The sequence below is a fragment of the Apus apus genome, chromosome 4, assembly GCF_020740795.1.
Source record: "Apus apus isolate bApuApu2 chromosome 4, bApuApu2.pri.cur, whole genome shotgun sequence".
Lineage (NCBI taxonomy): Eukaryota > Metazoa > Chordata > Aves > Apodiformes > Apodidae > Apus > Apus apus.
The window spans coordinates 109,512,703-109,525,629 of NC_067285.1; the positions used below are offsets into that span (position 1 = coordinate 109,512,703).

The following is a 12,927-nucleotide window of genomic DNA, read 5'->3' on the forward strand; positions in this document are numbered from 1 at the left end:
CAAAATGGGGCTTTTAGGAGAAGCTTTTGCTTGAAATCCCGGTGGGATGGCTGAGTGTCCGTAGCCCGAAAGGCGAAGGGACCCGTGCGAGGGTGGGAAAGGCTGGGCGCAAGCGGGTCCAGGCTGCCCCGAGGCAGAATTCCGGCATCTCCTCCGCCATGCAGGGCATTGCCGCCATCTAGTGACACGGGGACTGATGGTGGCCTGTGGTCCTCAGCGCTCCGAGGCTTGGGGATGCTCCAGGTATGGAAAGGAGACCCAAAGGCAGCGCCCTGCTTGTGCTTGGGACGTACAGAGGGGCCCGTTGATGGAGAGGACAGAAAGCTGCTCAGCAAAGGCGAAGCTGATGGTGTTGCTGTGCTTTCCTTCACGTGCTGCAATGCTGACCTGAACATTTTTTGGGGGAAAAATTTCCTTCTCACTGCTATGTGTGCTCTTCTGCTTCCCTGCACCTCACCAGGCTTTGGAATGCCTGTGGTGGGCGGAGAGTCAGAGGAAACTCTGTCTGGATAGATAAAAACTGGTGCAGTATGTGTTTAATTCCAAAAAATAGTTGGAAAAGTCTCACAGCAGCCTGAGCTGGGGTTTGAAAGTACAGCTGACTTCTGACAGGTGGGTCCAAAGAGGATGTGCTACTCAGAACAGAGAAGGTCCACAGAGGAAGTGCAAAGCCCAGAAGGAACACAGAGGGACTGGCTAAGACCAGGTCAATTAAAAGTGAATTTTCCAGGTCTGTTGCTGCAGTGGATAAGCCCAGGTGGCTGGGTGTGAAGCCACACAGGCATACTCCTCCTCTCCTTTCCTTCAAAATTCAAACTAACATGAAAGAAACTGCACTTTAAACATGAACACATGGAGCTTGCAGGGCCAAGCACTGGAAAAGCCCAGTCAATAAATGGCACTGTCACCCCAGTGCATGTTCCAGGTACTTCCCATGTGCTCTGTGCTCACCTATGGCTGCCACATAAGCAGCCTCTGCCATGACAGCATTGACTGGTTATCTCATTAGTGAGGACTATTACCACCAACAGGCCAGGGCACAGATACAGCTGCAGCAACAGTCTGGTGGCTGTTTCTGTCTGGAAGCACAGAGCAGCAAGTATTCTGCTATCACCCTTTTTTTTGTTTTGTTCTGTTTTGTTTTGTTTTGTTTTGCAGGGTTCCTGCATGCACCCTGGAGGGATGTAATGCTGACGGGATCATCAATCTCATTGTAAGCTCTTCAGTTAAAAAAAAACACATAAATGGGATCAATCAGGGCCATTGAAGATGCTCAGGGGGCTGGAGCACCTCTGGAGACAGGCTGAGAGAGTTGGGGTTGTTCAGCCTGGAGAAGAGAAGGCTCCAGGGAGACCTTGGAGCACCTTCCAGTGCCTGAAGGGGCTCCAGCAAAGCTGGGGAGAGGCTTTTTACAAGGGCATGGAGTGAAGGACAACGGGTAACGGTGACTTTTCTCAAAGCTGCAGTTCCTTGCAGGTGTTAGAGAGGCAACATGTCAGGCCCTGGGGCAGACCCATCAGGGTCAGACCCTGGTGCTTTGGCAGGGGATGTGACTCTCACTGCAGACAAGGGCTTCCTGACTCTCAGCCAGCTGTTATCAGCCATCCTTTGTACCTCTGCACCCTGCCTCCCCAGGCTGAAGTCCCCGTGCAGGCTCCAGCAGCACAAGCCGTGCTGCACCCTGGGTCCACGCAGCCACCATTCCCGTGCTGACCTTGCCCTTCCAAAACCACTCTTTATCAAACTAAAAAATAAGGATAGGGATGCATGGCCCCTCCCTGCAAAGAACAATGGAGGCTTTTTGCACAGCCCTGCACGTCACCCCCTCTCCCTCCCGTGCCTCAGTTTCCCCACCGGTGGGATGGGGCTCTTAACAAAAGAACAAGGTGTTTTTTTTTTCCAGGAAGGCACAGAAACTGAGATCCCAGGTATTATGTATACAGCAATATACGTGCTCTGTGCAGTGCCACAGAAGACAGCCGAAGTGGTGAAAGATGAAACATTTAATTAGCTGATGCGTGCTAATTAGCAAGCACACAGAAAGGCAAAATCTTAATTGTCCCTTAGTCACCGGGTTGAAGCGATCTCAGGGGAGACTGGCTTTGAGACAAGGTGCAGAACAACTGCTCACCTACCTGAGGTCCCCACCTCCCAGGCTGCGAAGGTCACTTCACCCGGCCGAATGACACGCTGATTTTGGTTGGCAGGGACCTCTGGAGGTTTCTGACAGAAACCCTGCTTTAAGCAGGTTCAGTCGCAAACTGAAATCCAACCTCACAGCTAAATCCGCCGGCTCCGTGCTTCCCCAGATGAATTTAATTCTCTCTCTGGGATTTTACTGGAGACAAGCAGCGCTCCGCGCCTGATCACCCCTCACAGTTACAAGCTTTCTGCTAATAGTTAACGAGTTTTCTGGCCAGCTGTGCAGTTCACGGCCGCTGCCCATCGCCCGGGAGGCCAGCAGCAGCTCGGCTCTGTCTTTCCCACACATTCCCGTGCCAGGGAGCCGCTCACCTCCGCCACCGGCGGGTTGCAACCGGGAGAAGTTTTCCGTGCGCACCGAGCGGGAAGGGTGGCCGGGCCGGGAGCGGGGGCAGGGACGAGTTGTTGGCTCGAATTCCTGCCTCTCGCCCGGGGGCAGGAGACCCGAGGCCGTGCCGAGGGGCTGCAGCGTTGGCCCGAGTGCCCGAGGTGGGAATAGCAGTGGGAATCCAGGGAATCGAGGCGAGCAGGGGCCTCTCCCGGCAGCGCAAATCCGGTGGGGGGGGTGTGTGTGTGTGTGTTTAACTCGGTCCTTCCTGCGCTGAGTTAAATCCCGTCCTTGCTTTAACCCCTTCGAACAAAATCAACCTGCTCGAAAACCACAGTTATTGATTGATTTTTTTTTTTTTTTTTTTTAAATTGTAAAATTCCAGCTTTTGCAGGCAGCCTGCAGGGGCCAGGACCTGCTTGCGCAGTGACTTCTGCGCCGTCAGGGCTTTTCCTCAGGCTGGGAAGTGTCTCCGGGGCAGGGTGGGAAGGGCTCAGGGGAAGCAGGACCCGGCGGCTCCAGCCGCCTCGGGGCAAATCCCGGGGAAGCGTTTCCCACTGCCTGCAAAAACGCTGCGTCCCCTTCGCTGCTCCAGCTCCCCACGGCTTCCCTTCCCCTTCCCCTTTCCCTTTCTCTTTTCCTTTCCTTTCCTTTTCCCTTTCCTTTCTCCTTTCCTTTCTCCTTTCCTTTTTCCTTTCCTTTCCTTTCCTTTCCTTTCCTTTCCTTTCCTTTCCTTTCCTTTCCTTTCCTTTCCTGCCCTGCCCTGCCCTGCCCTGCCCTGCCCTGCCCTGCCCTCTCCTTCTCTCCTTCCCTTCCCTCTCCCTTTTCCTTTCCCTTTTTTTTTTTTTTTTTTTTTTTTTTTTTTTTTTTTTTAATGGGAGCAGGTGGTTTCTTCCCTGAGGAGCTTCAGCGCATCCACCTTGGGAAGTTTCTTGGGGAAGGTTTGTGCCTCGTGGGACAGCGTTCCCAGCTCATGGCAGCGGGGGCGGGGGGGGGTTGGGGTGTTGGAACTTGCTGACCTTGACGGCCCCTTCCAAAACTGGTAACGATTCGGTGATTGCGAGCCGGGGGTGGGCTGCGGGGGGGGATGCTGGGGGGCCCGGGCAGTGACCGGGTGCCCCCCCAGCACCCATGGAGTACATCAGCACGCGGGGAGGTGCGGGGCCCGTCGGCTTCGAGGGAGCCCTGTTCTCCGGCTTCGCGCCCGACGGGGGCCTCTTCATGCCCCGGCGCGTCCCCTCGCTGGGCCGGGACACCCTGCAGCGCTGGAGCCGCCTTTCCTACCGGGAGCTGGTGAAGGAGCTGTGCTCCCTCTTCATCCCGGCCGAGCTGGTCCCACGGAGCACGCTCCACGGTGAGCCTGGCGGGGATGGGCGTGAGGATCTCGGGGCCTTCCTCTGCCCATCTGCACCCCGTCTTCTTCTTCCGCCCCCTCGGGGTGGATCCTGCTGAGCCATTGCCTGCTCCTTTCGGTTCCCTGTCCTCTGTCACCTGGCTTGGGGCTTATTACGCATTGCAAATAGGGATTCTGGAGGCTGATGATGATGCCCCGGTCCCACTCTCCGCTGGGGCACCCTGCTGGCCCCCAGACCTGCCTTCCCACCGGGACTGGCTGCTGCTCCACGCTCTCCCCGAGGTGTGACTCGAGTGTTTTTATCAGCTATCGCTTCCACTAGAGGGCAGCTGCAACCTCTGTCTCAGCATCTCGTTACGATGGAAGTCCTGGATTTATTTTGTATTTTAACACCGTTTGCTCGGATTGTGTTGAGTGTCCCCTGGGGTTACTTACCATAGAGCTAACAAACACCATGAAGCTGGGCTGACTTACTCCTAATAACCAGGAATAACTTGTTGGGTATCTGTCACCTCTGCAGCAGCTGGGAGTCTGGCTGTGGAGGGAGCTTCCCAAGGACCAGGAAGAGCACAGATAAAGGAAGCCATAAATCAGAGGAATAACTCCTCTACCCAATCTAACAGCCCTTTTCACCATTTTCCCTCTAGACCTGATCGACAGGGCCTTCAGCAGGTTCAGACACAAGGATGTGGTCCATCTTTCCAGGCTGAAGAATGGGCTGAATGTTTTGGAGCTCTGGCATGGGGTTACTTATGCATTTAAGGATCTGTCCTTGTCCTGCACGGGACAGTTTTTACAGTACTTCTTGGAGAAAAAGCAGAAGCATGTCACTATTGTGGTGGGTGAGTATGCCCTTTGTAGCAGGGGAAACTTCTGGCCAGATCTGTACCTAGAGAGCCCTCATCCCACGACTGTCCCAGGCTGCTTCAGGGTGGTATTGCCTCAGGAGTGGCTGGTGTGTGATCTCTGGGCAATGCCAGAGTGGCTGTTCAAGCCAAAAGCATCTCATGGAACGTCTCTACATCTTCTTCTTAAAGTGCAGCAATGCAGATTTGGTGGACCCATCAATTTTTTTTTGCTTTTCTTGCTTCTCCCTCAATTTGAAACAGGGACTTCAGGGGACACTGGGAGCTCAGCCATCGAGAGTGTGAGAGGGCAGAAGAACATGGACATCTTTGTTCTGCTGCCTAAGGGGTTCTGCACCCAGATACAGGAACTTCAGATGACCACTGTCATTGAAGACAATGTCCACGTCTTTGCTGGTTGGCATTGCTTTTGGACTGTCCACTTTCTGGCCCTGCTGTGTCAAAACTGTGACCCTGAAAGTCTTAGGGGGCAGCTGCTTTTAGCAGCTGCAGCCAGCCAGGCTATTGCCATCATGGTCACCATGTTTGGACGTCTGGCTAACAGGAGCCTGTGGCATATGTCCCTACTTTGATGACCAAGTGGTTCAAGGCTTCATTTTCTCCTCAGATCAGAGCTGCTTCCATGCAGGCAGCTGCTGGTCAATGCAGGTGGCTGCACTCAATGCAACACCATTTCTTGGCACTAAGAGAATCAAGAGTCAGTCTTTCCCTCTGTCCCATCTTCTTTGTGGGTAGTTCACCCCCTACCACTTTGCTGTCCCCATGGTTAGGAACCACCACTGAGTGCTTGAGCTGTCCCATGGACTCCTCTTCTCAGCCAAGTCTCATCTTGGCAGCTCACTGGGGATGCAGGCATTTGCCTTCCTGCCAAATATATACTTGGCATAAGCAAGAGCCCAGAGTGCAACATCTGCAGGAACCACCCAGCTTCCACATGGTGCTCCTCAACCCCCAGCTCGTACAGCCCCAGAGGCAGGCGGGCAGCTCAGGACACCCCTGGCCACAGCAAACCCCAGGGCTTGAGGCTGACCCTATTTCTGAGCAGAAATACCTGGTGCATGATGTGCTGATGCTGGCAGATCTAATCTCTCCTTTCTCCTTTTGACAGCTCATGGGAACAGCGATGAGATCGATGAGCCCATCAAGGAACTCTTTGCTGATGTCGATTTTGCCAGAAAATACAATCTGATGAGCTTGAATTCAGTCAACTGGTCAAGGATTATGGTGCAGATTGCTCACCACTTCTATGCTTACTTTCAGTGTGCCCCCTCCCTGGATACCAACCCACTGCCAGTGGTGGAAATTGTTGTGCCGACAGGAGGAGGAGGAAATATCACAGGTGAAGGGAAGAAAGATAGGTTAGATAAGGAAGAGAGAGAGAGTGCTGTGACCTATGGACTAAAAGCACTTTGCAGATACTGGGTATTGCTATTTATTAAAACACCCACTCTCTGGTAGGATTTCTTCAGAACCAGTTGTATTTTATTACTCATGTATGGTTATTACTCATGCAGGTGTCACTGCTGATTTGCAAGGTGCAGAAAATCCCAAACCACCCTTTGATGATGCCTGTAGCTATCTTGAGGATGGGCACACTGGAAAAGGACAGATCGTGTTTGATGCAGAAAAGGAGGAAAATATTGTGGCTCTTACTGCCCAAGTGAGACATTAACAGAGGTGTGAAGTCCTATCCTGGTTTGCAGGGTAGTGTGCAGTCAGAAGAACCCCTCTTAATTGCATAGTCTGGCCTTCTAAATGTGAGTCCTTGATTGCCTCAATCCCAAAATAGGTTTATGAAGGCAGTAAAGGATTCAATGGACTCACCTGCATTCACTGCACTTCCAGGGTGCCCATCTGAGGCAGTATTAATAAGCTGCAAGAGCCCCAAACCTTCTCTCTCTCCTGAGCAGCAGTTGCTGGACCTCTTGCTTCCCTGCCCATCCATCTTCAAATGTGGAGATGCCCAAGGGTCAATGTTCAATGGCAGGTGGAGCACTGCATCCCCAGATTTCATAAACTGGTGCTGTACCAAAGCAGTAGAGACAGATACAGAGTCATAGAATCACAGGATGGTTTGAGTTGGAAGGGACCTTAAAGATCATCTAGTTCCAACCCCCCTGCATGGGCAGGGACACCTCCCACCAGCCCAGGTTGCTCCAAGCCCCATCCAACCTGCCCTTCAACACTGCCAGGGATGGGGCAGCCACAGCTTCTGTGGGCAACCTGTGCCAGGGTCTCACCACCATCATAGTGAAGAATTTCCTCCTAATATCTAATCTGAATCAATGCTCTTTCAGCTTGAAATTCATACCCCTCATCCTGTCACTCCTTGCCCTAATAAGAAGTCCCTCCCTAGCTTTCCTGTAGCCCCTTCAGGTACTGGGAGGTGCTCTAAGGTCTCTCCAGAACCTTCTCCAGGCTGAACAACCCCTTGTCCTATCAGAGTCCATTAGGGAATGTCATTTGTGTCTGCTGCTCGGATATATGCTCAATCAAATTGTACAATGGTTTCTTTGCCAAATCTCCTTTGAATATTTCTTCACCAAACATGCATGTGTTTTTTCACTTTTTTCCTAGCTGGCTGTATTGCTCAGAAAATGGGTCTCCCAATCCAACTTGTTGCTGTAGTTAACAGCAATGACATCATTCACAGGACTGTTCAACATGGAGATTTCTCCCTGTCAGAGAGTGTGAAGGCTACGTTAGCATCAGCCATGGATATCCAGGTATGTAATGAATTGGTCAAAAAGGGAAAATAACAAATATTACAATTTTTTTATACTTTTTTTCCTTTGTTCTGTCTGGTTCATGAGAGTGTAATTCTGCCACTGGCAAGGCCTCTCAGTGATGCATCAGGAGATGTGACTCATGTTGAGCATTTATGCTGCAGACTGCTGAGCTGAGATAGATCAAACCTTCTTCCTCACTTTTCAGGGCTTGACTTTGCAATCTTCATTGTTAAATCTTGGGTTTCTGGTACTTCATTACGTGCAAGGTTAGCAAGAGGCAGATGTTTTCTCGAAATGTGACATTTGGAAAATCATAAATCCTGTCGTGTCTCAGAGACTTTGTTGATGCTTGTGAAAGGCTCCACCAAGAGCAAGAGAAGAGACCAGGAAGAAGGTAGGGAAGCCCAGAAGAAATGCCTCATCTATGGCCATCTGCAGCTTGCTCAGAATAAAACAAGTCTCAGCAGGCAGGCAAAGGCCTCAGAAGTGAAAAGTCATGGAGGTATAGAAAACAAACACCTGGAAGCATAGGGACTGGATCTGCTTTCAAGCAAATCACCAAAGTGTGAAACGCTTGGTGTTGTATCACTGTGGCCTTAAGCTACCTGGGTTTTCCAAGAGCTGTCCAAACACATTGGGAGGACCTGGGAGGCTGGAGGAACTGCCATGCTTTGCAGTCATTGTGTCCCTATGACCAGGCTGCTGTGGTCTGCAGCTTAACTTTCCTACTGAGGCATGAATGTGTGGGGCTTCTCAGAGCTCAGATGGTAGATGGACTCCTCTCTTGGCCTGTGTCCCTTCAGTAGCACTGGTCTGCTGAGGTATCCCAGACTTTGGGAACACGAGGGAAAGCAGCCAGGCGAGGTGTTGCCCAGAGATTCCCAAGGAGCTGGATTGGTGTGTCCCTCTGCACGTCCTTCTCCACAGCTGCATGGGACATGGGACATAATCGTTCAGCTCACATATGAAGGCATCCATGCAAATATTTCTATAGCTCAACAGATCATCCATGCTGAAGGGAAATTCAGGAGGTCTGCTCAAACCATGGTCAGCCCTGAGGTCAGACTGGGTTGCTCAGGGCTTTGTCCAGTTGGAAAACTTCAAGGTTGGAGGGTGCACGACTTCTTTAGGTTGCCTCTTCTCCAGTCTAATTTAAAGCAGATAAAACTTTGCAGCTAAACACTAACTGAAAAATTGAAGGTGAAGAAGCAAGTCTATGTGGATGAGCCTTGTAAGGAGCAATCCCAGGAGAATCACAGCAGACATGATGTCTTTGCAGTACCTAAAGCCAACCAGGGGCTCTTCTCTGGCCCTGAGGTCAGGAAGCACCATGCAGCTCATGTCCACATGCCAGAACTTTCCTTGGGAACAGTCCCTACAATAACCTGTCCTCCAGACTAGACCCCAGCTTTCTCCTGGATAGCTCTAGTGACTTGGGACAAAACCAGACCTGAGAGCTGGCTAATAATTTAAATGGCAAGGCCAGTTCTTGCACCTGTGTCCTGTTGACTTACTGGTGCCAATGCAGTGATCTGTACTGGAAACCATAAGGCTAATATGAATGGAGCGTGAAGGGAAAGGTCTGGATATGGGAGCAGCAGAAGAAAGGGCAGGAGAGGGAGGTGTCAGGAGGATGGTGCTGGAGGCACCTCCAGTAGCAGGTCATCCATGTCCAGACATGCTCACATGTATCTTCTCAGGACAGCCAGGTTGGGAAGTAGAGGACAGCCTGAAACAGGGGACAGCCTAAAGCAAAGGGCAGGCTACACCCAGACTAGACTGAAGATTACAGACTGGAAGCTCTGGGAGATGATGGTGGGAAGATGAAGAACAGGACTGGGGCCATAAGCCACCCAGATAAGGGCACGAAAGGCTGAGTAAGTCCTGATGCCTTGCCGAGGTAGGACAGGATGGAGAGATGAAAGGTCACAGACACTGTCAGCTGCTGCAAGGTATAAAGAGCTCATCCAAAAGCAGCCCTTGAACCCAGGAGATAGGAGGAGGACTTGGTAGTTGGTGCCCCTTGACCTGTCTGTCCCTGTAACGTATCTTGACCAAACCACCTGGATGAAGGTTTCTTGGTGCTTGCAAGTGCAAGAATGAGACAGTGGGCAGTGAAACTGGTTTGGGACCCTTCTGTATGGTCTTGCACCCAGTTTTGCTGCAGTGTTGCAACAGGGGTTGCTACATAGAAGCCAGTCAGGCCCTATATATGCCTTGTATGTTCATAAAGATTATTGGTCAGCCCTGCAGGGGTGTCTCAGAAAGTCATGTGGGAGCTGGGTGACTCACAGCAGCATCTGCAACACTGAGTAGACAGCTGGATATTCCTGGTTCTCAAAGACACACTGTGTTATTAGCCTGGGCTCCTCAAGGTACGGAGGTGGTCACACCATTGATTTATCTGTCATCCCTTCATTAGTTGTTTTTTTTTTTTAAATCCAGTGGTCACTGCCAGACTGCTCTGACAGGTCAGAGTTCTGAAAGACATCATGTTCCTAAAGACTTGTCTTGGGATGTAAGTGTAGGAGCACACCAACCCCACCCCAGCTTTCACTGGGAAAAACGTGGCAGTGGGACCTCAGCCCTAATTTAGGCATCAGGGAATCCACACAGGTGCTCTCCCCCTGAGCCAGATGCTCCCGTTTCCACTGCTCACCTATTGCCTTTTTATCCCAGGAGCCTTACAATGTGGAGAGGATCCTCTGGCTGCTCTCAGGCTCCGACAGCCGCCTGATGAAAACGCTGATGGAGCGATTCAGTGCATCAAAACGCCTTCAGCTGCCAGAGGAGTTGCACAGAAAGGTCAGTTCCTCACGCCCACAGAGCTGTGTGTGTGCACGTGTAAGGAGATTTACCACTACCAGTTGTTTTAAACCCACTTTCATAATAAAAAAAAAAAATCACAGCGGAGTTTTCAACCAAAAAATATAAGTGTGAGGCTAGAGCTGGTTTTATATCAAAGCGTGTGCATGGAGGTGATAAAACCCTCTTTTTTTAAATTAAGTTTTTAAAAAGAAACCTAGTTCGTTTTTGCAAAACTAATTCAAAGAATGCCTGCAATTATTTGAGTAGGATGTGAAACCTCTCCATCCCTGGCCACGGTGGCAGTGGCTGCACACTGAGGCACCGTGCAGTGGGTACTGGCAGAAAGGGAGGGTGGGCTTTGGGTGGGCTCTGAGTGTGGGGCTGCTGGGTTTGGAGCTGCAGTTCAGCCTCGGTGTGAGGGCAAGTGGGAGCACAGGCACAAAGCAGAGAGAATCACAGAATTGTTTAGGTTGGAAAAGACCTTCAAAATCGTCAAGTCCAACCAGTGGGCTAGCTCTGCCAAGTCCACTGCTAAGCCATGTCCCTCAGCACCACATCTACATGACTTTTAAGCACATCCAGGGATGGTGACTCCACCACTTCCTGTGCAGCCTGTCCCAGTGCTTGAAGAAATTTTTCCTAGTATCTACCCAAATTCAAGAGAAAACCAGATGTTAGAATTGTGAGGCTCTTTGGGCCAGATGCAAAGTCCTCCCTCTTTCCATCCAATATGCACTTCCTCCCTCTTTCCATCCAATATGCACTGTCCCCACCAAGGATCCTTTGCCCAGTGCCTGCTCCTGCTGGTGCAGCAGTAGAATAAAGACTGAAAAAATACATTATTCAAAGCATGAAGAGCTATTACACTGAGGTGGGGTTTACAAGCCCTCAGGAACTCCCACGGAGCATGAAAATAGCAGTGCAGAGCTGAGGAGCCAGCTCTTGCCTCTTCTTCATGCTCCCAGCATCTGTGTATGGAACCCCCTCTCCAGCACCCTGGGCCTGTGGTGTTTTCCAGCAGTGCCTCACCCCCTTTTCCTCCAATCCCTGGGGAGCCCCATCCTCCAGCCTCCCTGTTTCCGACTGCTTTGCTGCTTGCCCACAGCACCAGCCTGGCAGGGACGGGGTGGGGTGGTGGAGCCCTGTGCAAACCTCCCTGTGTCCCACCCATGGCCACAGCTCTCCCAGACCCTGCGCTCCTGCTCAGCCTCCGACGAGGACATTGTGAGAGCCATGCAGCTCTGCTGGGAGGAAAACCACTACCTGCTGTGCCCTCACTCTGCCGTGGCTGCTCACTACCACTACTCACAGCCAGACAGGTAAGGACAGCCCCGGTTGGGTCCATCAGGGACTGGAGCATCACTTCTCCCTTGGCTCCTGCAGCACCTCCAGCTTGGGTCTTGCTTCCATTGGAATTTTCTTGCTTTTCTTCCCCTTTCAGCACCCCCCGCTGTTGCTTAGCTCCAGCCTCTGCAGCCAAATTTCAGGACGCGCTGCTCCGAGCCGGCCTGGTTCCCCAGCTCCCCCCTGACATCACTGCCTTGATGGCCATGGAAACCAGGTCCACTCCTCTGGAGCGGGGGCAGGACTGGACACAGGTGCTCCGGGAGCGGATCGAAGCCACGGCACAGCGGCGGGGGGTCGTGGGGCAGGGGGTCACCCAGAGCTGAGCTGCTGGGGCACGGCTGGCTGGTGCCTCCCAGGGCTCGCTTTCCATTCCCAGGAGAGCCCTGTGTTCTGCTGGGGGAGGAGCCTACACTCTCCGTACAGGGGATTATTAGCAAAAATATGCTTTGCTGTGGAATTATGTAGACTATTTTGTAACATTTTCAGTTCTGCAGTTCTATCTCCTATTTCCTATTAATAAAAACTGATTGAAACTCGAATAAACCCACCTGGTCCCTCATTACCAGCTGCTTCAGAAAGGTGATTTATCACCATCCCAGTCACCAGCTTCCTGAGCATTATCCAGCAATTCCAGCCCTGTGCTGGGATCACAGAATCATAGAATCATAGAGAACGGTGAAGGTTGGAAAGGACCTTGAAGACCATCAGGTTCCAGCCTCCCTGCTATGAGCAGGGACACCTCCCACTAGACCAGGCTGCACAAGCCTCGTCCAACCTGGCCTTGAACACTTCCAGGGAGGGGGCTTCCACAGCATCCCTGGGCAGCCTATTCCTACCCTCATGGTGAAGAATTTCTTCCTGATGTCTAACAAATCCCTCAGTTTAAAACCATTACCCCTTGTCCTATTACTGCCCTCTCTGGTGAAAAGCCCCTCCCCAGCTTTCCTGGAGCCCCTTCAGGCACTGGAAGGTGCTCTAAAGTCTCCCTGGAGCCTTCTCTTCTCCAGGCTGAACAGCCCCAACTCCCTCAGCCTGTCTTCATAGCAGAGCTGCTCCAGGCCTTTGATCATCTTCATGGACTTCTCTGGACTCTCTCCAACAGCTCCATGTCTTTCCTGTGCTGAGGACTCCAGAGCTGGACACAGTGCTCCAGGTGGGGTCTCATGAGAGCAGAGTAGTGGGGCAGAATCTCCTCCCTGGCACTTCTTTTCATGCAGCCCAGCAATCCCAGTAGCACCTGAGGTGGTCAATGCATGCAGGGCATTTAATGTAATTTAATTTAATTTAAGCAGT

General features: G+C 51.7%; 1 protein-coding gene across 5 annotated transcripts; it reads left to right on the plus strand.

Annotated features, from left to right (window-relative positions):
* The first annotated feature begins 2,467 nt into the window (after positions 1–2,467).
* THNSL2 (threonine synthase like 2) lies at positions 2,468–12,177 on the plus strand. Of its 5 annotated transcripts, none has more exons than XM_051619546.1 (9): positions 2,468–2,691; positions 3,657–3,884; positions 4,532–4,726; positions 4,994–5,146; positions 5,859–6,089; positions 7,328–7,476; positions 10,159–10,284; positions 11,467–11,606; positions 11,729–12,177. In XM_051619546.1, exons 2-9 carry the CDS (start codon positions 3,662–3,664, stop codon positions 11,955–11,957), a joined length of 1,446 nt encoding a protein of 481 aa, XP_051475506.1. In that variant the 5' UTR covers positions 2,468–2,691; positions 3,657–3,661; the 3' UTR covers positions 11,958–12,177. The 5 variants fall into 5 exon arrangements, with proteins under 5 accessions (XP_051475506.1, XP_051475508.1, XP_051475507.1 ...); XM_051619547.1 differs by lacking the exon at positions 2,468–2,691 and adding an exon at positions 3,373–3,471; XM_051619548.1 differs by lacking the exon at positions 3,657–3,884 and having other exon boundaries at positions 2,475–2,691.
* Positions 12,178–12,927: the final 750 nt, after the last annotated feature.